Genomic DNA, 9,840 nt, shown 5'->3' with positions numbered 1-9,840 from the left:
TCCGATGCGGTGCAAACGATCGAAAAGCGCCAGACAGACTGAACCACAGATTAACGACACGTGTACCTTATGCGTGCGCACTGCTCGCACTTACACTAAGCGAAATCTACCCGAAGTCCCGACATACCTACCCTGTATACGTTCTGTGCTTCTGATACTTTAGTTCCGAATTTTTCCTTATTAAATTACACTGAGCAACAAAAAATCACGTTTTTGAGTTACCAGAGCGGAGACTAACCAACTGACTTCGAATATGATATTGATTTTTGTTGGTGGGTGATCATTTACGAGATATGAGCGTTTAAAAAAATCCGCGATTTTTACAGTTTTTTGGCTTATGCGGTCTTTAACTCAAAATTTAGGATTGTTACGTTCAATGTGAGTATTGGAATCAATAGTCAGATATTTTTCCTATTAATTGTTATATTTCATTGCTTTAAAATACTTCTAATTAATTGTCTAGCGAATTTTAAAAGTCAAAAATATATTTTTTTACGGATTTTTTTTCCGTGCTATTTTTCATTTATTTGGCAATTTTTTTATTTCACCACGTTTATAAGGATTGCTTTTCTATCTCAATATATTTTTTTTTATCTAAACGTACTAACTCAAGCGGTAATTGCAATTTAAATGCTTTCGTTGTGTATATGATTGTATCGCGTAATATATTAGGTGCAAGCGAGACGGCATGTAGTCCGACCGCTGTACTCTGTGAGGTGGATTACATGCCGTCTCGCTTGCAGTATGTACCGTTTACCATGCACCCTTTTTTTTTTTGATCTTTCGATTTTCGATCTTTGCCTTCCGATATTTGCGTTTTGCGGCGTTTCGCATTCGGGCCCGTGAGGTAGACCCCTTTGAACACATGTCTGGCGCCGGCATAATGGTGCTTACGGTCTAAACCAACGACGATTTTGGGCCAACTTTTTAACCAGCAGTAGCGTACAAAATATCGAAATAAAAATTAAATTTTAAAATTGAAATTAAATATCAAAATCAAGCTAAAGAGCGAGATTGAGCTAAAATTAGATCATCGTTGATGTTTTGAATTACAACAATGTTTTGAATTATGACAATACGCATTTAAAACCAGAGAAATATTATAATTTCTCTGCTTACGAGCGAAAAAAAATATTGTTAAAGTCGTCACGAGATGTTACTGTATTTCTACCGTCGACGATCGATAAAAAAAAAACAATTCATAAAAAAACGCGGTGTCGGATGTCGGTGATTTGTCAAAGGGTTTTTTTTTCTTTCGTCGAAATAAAATTAATAATCACACATTATCCGATAAAATTTACCTCTGAAATGATTTAATTAATTGATTTATTTCGACGAGAGAAACAATTGAAGACTAAAAAAATTTCGTTTGATAAACCGACAACATACCGGGCTGGGACCATCACTCGGTCACCCATACTAACACATGATATATTCTCAGTAACTGCGCATTACGGGGAAGTAAAAATAATAATTCTTTGATTTTTTTTTCGATCTTAGTGCGTATCTTCGTAAGTCAAAACATCTTCGACAAACAAAAGTCGAGGATTACCTGTATGTGATTGTTGATGATCTAATTTTAGGTCAATCTCGAAAATTTATTTAAATTGGGCATGTTCTGTTTTAACGTTCAATATTTTATTTTAATTTTAATATATTGATTATAATTTTATTTTGATATTTGAATTAAATTTTAATATAATAATGTTACGTACGCCGCGGATTGAGCGAATTGCACTTAGACCAACGGATATCTGTTATCGGATTAACTAAATGCATGCACTTACTTCCAAAGATTATATCTGGACTCTGGAAGTGCATTTAGGCTTAACAATGACCGTTATTAGTTATTTCTCAGAATCGGTACGGGAAGACCCAATGTCTTGGAAATACATATCCGAATACGTGACTATACAACAGGTTAACAGATTAGGCGTCCTGAGAGATCTACCCTTTATAAGGCGGTACGTAGGCGATATAATTCATTCTGGACTTAGCAGTGACACTGCGTGTATCTCCTTAATCATCAATAAATGCTGTGATACGACTGTTGGCCTTTTACTTGGATCCTCCACCCACCCCTACGCAACAATAATAATATTTTTAATTTTGATATTTAATTTCAATTTTTATTTCGATATTTTGTACGCTACTGGTTTTATCCTGCTGGTTAAAACGTTGGACCAAAATCGTCGTTGGTTTGGTCCGTACGCAGCATAATACAAACGTCAAATAATTCGAACTTTGAATAATCGAGGCACGCGATTGCCGTCAGATTTATTCGGAGTACGTTTCGTGTATCGAGCGTGTGGTGTGTGGTGTGTGACGGGCACATGTGAAGGTTAGTTACGAGACGTGTTGTGTGTGGTGGGCGTCACAAATGCCGCAGACTCGTACTGTCTGCTGATTGCTGTCTGCTGTCTGCTGTCTGCTGTCTGCTTTCGAGTGTCGACTCTGAGCTGCTGCTCGGAGATTGCTGATCGCTGATTGCATATCACGGAGGTTAAGCCCGGCCGGTGACGGCGACGGTGACAGCGGCATTTGCGGAATAGTATACCGACAGCGTACAGTACAGTACAGTACAGTGAGAGAGAGAGAGCGAGCGAATCCTCGTGTCGAGTAGTGTCAAGTGTGAACCGGCGAGCCGGAGTCGAGTGGAAGTAGAAGTCGAGTGAGATGGCGGCCTTGCCGCGACGCATCGTCAAGGAGACGCAGCGGCTGATGCAGGAGCCGGTGCCGGGGATCAGCGCCGTGCCGTCGGACACGAACGCGCGCTACTTCCACGTGATCGTGACGGGGCCCGAGGACTCGCCCTTCGAGGGCGGCCTCTTCAAGCTGGAGCTGTTCCTGCCCGAGGACTACCCCATGTCCGCGCCCAAAGTGCGCTTCATCACCAAGATCTACCACCCGAACATCGACCGGCTGGGCCGCATCTGCCTCGACATCCTCAAGGACAAGTGGAGCCCCGCGCTGCAGATCCGCACCGTCCTGCTCTCCATCCAGGCGCTGCTCTCCGCGCCCAACCCCGACGACCCGCTCGCCAACGACGTCGCCGAGCTCTGGAAGGTCAACGAGGCCGAGGCCATCCGCAACGCCAAGGACTGGACCAGGCGCTACGCCATGGACAACTAACCCCACACCCACCCCCACACCCACACACCCCCACCCCCACCCCCACTCCCACACACCCACTCACTTGCTTATCCGTTGGGACTAATTCTGAATTACCACTACCGCTGGCATATCTCGACTGATCCTTTGTGGAGTCGTTCCTCACAGAACATTCTCGACACCGAGAAAAAAGAAACAATCGAATGTCGCTTCAAATTTTCAAACAACAAAACAAACGACACTCACTAGTTTATTTGTTTGAAAATTTAAGCCAACTGCATTTTCGTTCGTACGATCGAAAGGGAACACTTTGCAAAGTATTCGTCTCGATAGAACAGAGTTTGAGATAGATGGCAATGCCGTCTAAATATGTATTTACATTTATTCAGTACTAAGCTGGTCGATCGATTGTGCATCTTTCAAATACCAAAGCTCTCTATCCCATTGAATCTAGATTCTTCTGTTTCAAATTTTGTCAACTCTACAATATCATGATATATGTATGTATACACGTAGAAAAGTGTGGTTTTTATTCAAAACTGACCATTAATTATAATCTAGGTTTTGATAATGAAAAAGTTTAATAAGCATATTTCGCTGATTAAATCTCCACATAATATGTATATACTAGTCAAAAATACAAAAATATATCTGTCAGTTAAAATAATTCCACGCTCTTTTCATTGATACGATCCTTGCTATGTCAATTTTTTGTATTTGAATTACAGTCGGGAATTGCATACATTATTGCAATTGTTTGTTTATTTCGTGTGATTTATCTGTACAATGTATGCAATGCCCGATTGTCGCTCACGTACGTTTTTACAATTACTTGAAGCTGATTGACCTTCATATTTAAAACGGCGTATTGTAACAACCAAAGGTCTAAAATAATCGATCACCTTTTAATTTACGAGCAAATAAATCGGTTGACTGAATTGTAAAACGTATAATTTGCACAATTTGAAATCGACACGCTTTACTACGGGTCTCTGATGAGCGAAATTCAGTTTTTCACATGTATACAAATTATTTAAAAACTAATAAAAACCCTGTAAAAAGAATGCATTGAACACGACGTTCACTGTCATGAGAGTTGCATAAAATACATTTTATCTATTTATAAATATATATTCGTCGATTTTCGAGCAGGTTCATATCGAATCGAAACATGTACATACAGATTTACATTGTGTATATGTACGTATTTTTTAATTCACCGATTGTATGTAGTACTGGTGCGTCAGTTCACCATGGACCGGTTTGGGAGAAGAGTATACAATTTTGTATTACTTAAAATGCCTTGAATCTTCCGATTGCACGATCCGAAGACATCATCGGGGGTATATAACTTATATGGTGATTGAAAAGTCCATCGTTGAGATGCAAATCTCGAAGAATATAAAAAAAAATATTTTTGTAATTGTAACTGGTTTAATGTGCACCCTGCACCTTCTCGGATATAACCGTCGGCATTTATGCAGGTGCGGAGAAAACTGAAGTGTGAGTGTGCCGAGCGAAACATGCCTAATGGCACAGTTTCAGGACAATTTTTTTTTTGTGAATCGCCAGCAGTATGCGTCTAGTACGCCCACAGCTTAGCTTTTTCTCATCTACCCGTGGCTTTAGTTTACAGTGAATAGTGAAGTTTTTTTAATTTGTTTTTCATTCAATCACATTGTTTGTAATGTTCGTTTACCAAATGGAAACTCAATACACTTGTTTCGTTTGTTATTAGAGTGAGTTACGTCACATTGAATTCGAGCTCGATTTACATAATTTAAGACCGAGTATGTTCAATCTTCAGTCTTGAGGATAGATTTTTATCACAGGTTAAGTTGACGGTTGGCTCACTCGAGCGACATCACCGTATTTGTAACTCGCTTTACACTGCACTTATAGGTCTTCACCGTGTATGTGGTAATTTGCATTTTTAGCTTTAATGGGAGCCCATCGGGTCATCCCAACACGCACCGATTCCCTCGACGTTGATTGCGATGTTTCACAAATGGAACACATTGTGATTGTAAGGATGGTTCACATTGTGATTGTAAATAAAAAAAAAATTGTATTTTTCACAATAACTTGTATACTTTTTTTTATTAATGTCGGTTTTAAAATTTATAAATGTATCGTTGGAATAACAATGAAATAATTATTATGGATGAGTTTCCATTTTATGCATTTTTTTAATCTTGTTTTATTTTATTTTAATACAAATATATATATATATATATATATATATATATATATATATATATATATATATATATATATATATATATATATATATATATATATATATATATATTTTAACAGAGTGTATACATTTGAATGTATTGAAACCCTCATTTTGAAATGTATTGAATCAATTTAGCATACAATTATTCAGCGGACGCTCTCTCGTGTATAGACGAAAAGTAAATAAAAAAAAAATATTTTTAAGCATTTTATAATCAAAATATTTGCATTCTGAACATACATACAATCCTTCAATTGTGTACATCATAGTGTTTTTTAATTGCGTCCGTTGAGACTATCTATTAAGGTGTATGATGTAATTTAAGTGTTTTTTCCTTAAGAATGCTGTTCATGAACTGTGAAAATTAGATCCCAGAGATCTTCTCAATTATACGATCCACGTTCTGTCCGATGCTTGCGCATTGCGATGAAAGAAAAGTAACCTGACATTATCGAGGGTTGAGAGCAAATGTAAATTACACCAATACGACTCACCAGCCATCGGTAATGTCGGGTCAGAGTCGTCCCAACAAGGTGACATGGGACGATGATGATACATATAGTTTGGGTAAACAATAACAGTTATATTATAATTGCTTGTATAACAAGTTCTGTACAACTGCTTTTGAAATAGAATTTTAAACATAACGTGTTATTTTTGCTTGAACGAAAAATAAAATACACAATATTGTCTCAGATTTTTTTATTCTATAAATGCATGACTAGATAATACTCTCAGGGCAATTTGAACAAATGTTATAAATTTTTTAATACACATCTTTACAATACAATCAGCCATCTCCCTTCCTGCTGTCTCCCAATATATGGGGTGACTCGCTTAACAGATAATGAAATATATATATATATATATATATATATATATATATATATATATATATATATATATATATATATATATATATATATATATATAAATATATTGAACAAATCAGTATTACAGTGTTACAATCAGATTAGTTCTCCCTTATTGATACATATTTTTTTTCATACAAAAAGTAACATTTATAATCGTAATTTTTTATTTATAAATAATCTGTATTTAGCATGCTAGCAAAGAATCATTTATAAAGAGGTACTTAGTTAACAATGAAAAAGATGTGATAAAGCAGATATGAATGAAGTCTTTCGTCATGATAGTAAATATGTAAGAAATATATACTCATAGTTTTATATACGTATATACATATTTGTATATGTTAACCATACATACATATAAGAGTGATAAGCTTAAAGCACTTGTTGCGCATCACATGGAGAATAGTTATTGTCCCGTCTGTGTTCCGGAATGATCCGAGTTGCATTGTCGATTTTTTTTTTGTGCAAAAGCGAGATTTATTCCTATAGAACGGAGTCGCCGAAGCTGGTGCTCGATGCGATGTAACCTTTTCCAAATATGTATTGTCAAGATTTATTCAATTATTTTTTAAAACACAAAATACTAGGACACTGAGAATGGTACATATTTATAATGGCTTTTTTATCACTAAATTTTTTAAATATTTTTTTTTTATTTTTTCGTACATGTCATTTTAGCCACACTTTAAAAATCAATTGCAATTTAACAAGTTTATTACACACTAATCCAAGCAGGCACTTAGCTGAGTATTCAATTCATTTTTTTTATATATATTTGGTTTATAAATACATCCCACATCTTAAATGTACACTGGATTTTCTTGGCCCGTTAGGAGGCGGAACATTGATGTCGGCATGGTTTTCATCAAGATCTAATAAAAATCGATATGAAATACGTTAATTTACTGCTACAAAATTTCAAAATAATATGTCACAATTTTCAGCCGTTGCACTTTGGTAATGGCTTATTTCTGATAAACTAACAAAGTAATATTTTTATTGAACATGTCGATTATATTACACATACAATATTCATATCACTTATCAATATTCATATTGAACAATAATTTGGAGAAACATGTTAAGCTAACGCAATCAATCACAAGATAAGATATATCATCGAATTTGCTAAGAATTATTTTGATAAAATCATTTAATACAAACCTCTCCGACTGAAGTTGCCAATAAGTTGACAATCCGCTCGTGTGGTACAGCAACCACACTTTGATTGTTAATTTCTATAATTCTATGACCAACCCGAACGCCTCCTCTTTCGGCAATACCACCTCTAAGAAGACTGCATATCTGTAAATCAAAACAATGTAGAAATAATGTTCTGTGATCATGGGAAAATTCGAACTCAAGATTTTGACTGATTCGAAATCAGAATCGTTTTCATTATCTAAATTTGGGGATTTTTTGAACACCGTTAGTCCTATCGATCTGAAACTTAGTATCGGTTACTGAATTACTTATCAAAACGATGTATTTTTTTTTATTTCTAAGTTGACCGGAAGTAATATCTTCCCTTATAAGTTTTTGCATTCAATTATCTCGCAAGCCGTTCAACGGATCAGACAAACTTTTTACATGTAATAGAAATTATGTATTTCACAGACTAATATTTTTACCTCAACTGGAAGTATTACTTTTACTCTAGAAAATCGAAATTTTTTGAGTTTTTTTCCCGAAACCTTCCAATGTATTGAATTGAAATTTCATATCTAGAAGTTTTTATTTAATACTAAGTAATATATAAAATTTAGTTAAATTCCAAATCATCCAAAAGTGGCAGTTTACTCTTTTTCGATATTTCTTCCACTATTTTTTTCGACCCTTTAACCCCTTGAATGCTGACCAACGCCGATCGTCGTTTTGCTGACGATTCCATGAGCCTGAAATACGCCACTAAATGTTGTTTTTTGAGTATGTAAAAATAAACAAGAATACTACCCACTAAGCTTTTCCAGGTAGCATTGAAAAAAAAATCCATTGAACATGGGTCGTGTAATCCGTGACAATGTTTATAAAGACTGGTTTACACTGAAATTTCTGAATTTGTAACCATAGCAGAATTTCTCGATAGAAATCCTTAACTGCTGAGTATTTTAGATTGTGGTTTGGCATTACATTTTAACAACAATGAAGAAGATGGAACTAGTTTTTGAAAAATACATTCATTAATAGACTTCTTTTGTTTATTTTATATTGTTGCAAGATATATTAGAGTCTAAACACACCTTTAAAAAAAATGGAAATCCTCGGCGATCTAGGGTTTTTATACCTTATTTCTATTGGATTTCTAAATGATTCTAGTTGGAAATTTTCAGTGTGGCGGGCTTTGAACAGAAAAGACGTCAGCACTCAAAGGGTTATGTATGTGTGCTCTTCACAACAAAATTCAAGTATAAACCTTGTATCAATGTGATAAAAAAAACCACTAAATTTAATACACCAAAAGTGCGATTTTTCCCTATTAGAAAGGTCAAAAATGTTATGACCACACGATTTTTCCACACTACTGAACATATTGAGTTGAAAATTTATATTTGTATTCTTTATGTACTAACTTAGTGTTGATAAGGTTTTGGCTAGAATTCATAAACCGGAAGTAGTTATTTTTTTTAAACAATATTTCATTATTTTATTTTGAGCTTTTAAATTATTTTTATCTTCTGATATTTTATACTTATAATATTTATGGTGATATAATTAAGTAATAAATTTTTTTTAACAAAAACGGACAGCCAAAAGTAGAACTTTTGTCTTGTGTTAATTTCCCTACATTAACGCTCAAACTTGTATCAAAAATGCTCTCATAGCCACTGTGTTTGTGTACGTCATTATCGAATTTTGTTTTTTATACATCTTATATTCCTCAAATACATAGATAAAGTCATGGGTTAGTCACATTCGATTTTTTTTAACTGTTACTGCTAGGTTATCAAAAATTTTAGCTGAGAGCTGAAAGTTTGCAATATTTAATTCGATACCAACCACGCCATTTTGTACGCTGAAACCAAGTTGATATTTAGTATCGGGCCTTTTAATCTTCACCTCCACCACGGGAGCGCAAGGCACCACGGTCAATTTAACGACAGTTTGATTTTTTGAATTTTTTATGTATGTTTGACAAGTCGAAAGGGGCAATCCAACCAGACTGACTCCATTTATGGCTATTATTTGGTCTCCTAAAAGTGAATAATTCAATGTTACTGAAAGATTCTCGGAATGAGATTTTATTTCAATAATTTAACAAAAATGTAACCTATGTTAAGCTGTCCACAGCGAGCAGCGGCACCAGATGGAGCTAGATTTGCAATGACTACAGTCGGTAACATAGATCCCCATCCAGATTCTACTATGACGACTCCTAAAATCTCTCCTTTAGCTTTCGGTACTACGACCTCTTTTTGCATTTCCTTCTTAGCAAACATTTGCAATTCGTCACCGAATATTTCTTGACTATTCAATACTTCTTGATAATCCATTTCTTTAACGAAACTGTGATCTTCGATTCCATTTGCTTTTAAAAATTCCATATAAGCCACTTGAAACGCTTGTCCTATTGATTGAGCAATGAATTGGGCCTGAAATGAAACACTTGCTATA

At 35.1% G+C, this 9,840-nt stretch overlaps 2 protein-coding genes across 31 annotated transcripts in view; one reads left to right on the top strand and one right to left on the bottom strand.

The window, feature by feature from the left end:
* The first annotated feature begins 2,285 nt into the window (after positions 1 to 2,285).
* LOC143913003 (ubiquitin-conjugating enzyme E2 N) lies at positions 2,286 to 6,215 on the top strand. Its single transcript, XM_077432911.1, has one exon. It carries the CDS (start codon positions 2,677 to 2,679, stop codon positions 3,130 to 3,132), a length of 456 nt encoding a protein of 151 aa, XP_077289037.1. The 5' UTR covers positions 2,286 to 2,676; the 3' UTR covers positions 3,133 to 6,215.
* Positions 6,216 to 6,690: 475 nt separating this feature from the next.
* LOC143911524 (uncharacterized) overlaps positions 6,691 to 9,840 on the bottom strand; it is a 126,770-nt gene continuing 123,620 nt past the window's right edge. For all 30 annotated transcript variants that reach the window (XM_077430428.1, XM_077430536.1, XM_077430610.1 and 27 more), the window contains 4 exons: positions 9,497 to 9,818; positions 9,226 to 9,419; positions 7,393 to 7,533; positions 6,691 to 7,100 (listed from right to left, as the gene is read on the bottom strand). In XM_077430428.1, the coding sequence (XP_077286554.1) occupies positions 7,029 to 7,100; positions 7,393 to 7,533; positions 9,226 to 9,419; positions 9,497 to 9,818 (729 nt within the window). In that variant the 3' untranslated portion in view covers positions 6,691 to 7,028. The remainder of the gene's footprint in view (positions 7,101 to 7,392; positions 7,534 to 9,225; positions 9,420 to 9,496; positions 9,819 to 9,840) is intronic.

The sequence above is a fragment of the Arctopsyche grandis genome, chromosome 1 (assembly GCF_051622035.1).
Source record: "Arctopsyche grandis isolate Sample6627 chromosome 1, ASM5162203v2, whole genome shotgun sequence".
Classification (NCBI taxonomy): Eukaryota; Metazoa; Arthropoda; class Insecta; order Trichoptera; family Hydropsychidae; genus Arctopsyche; species Arctopsyche grandis.
The sequence above is the reverse complement of the archived record's forward strand: the minus strand, read 5'-3'. Positions and strand labels throughout refer to the sequence as shown.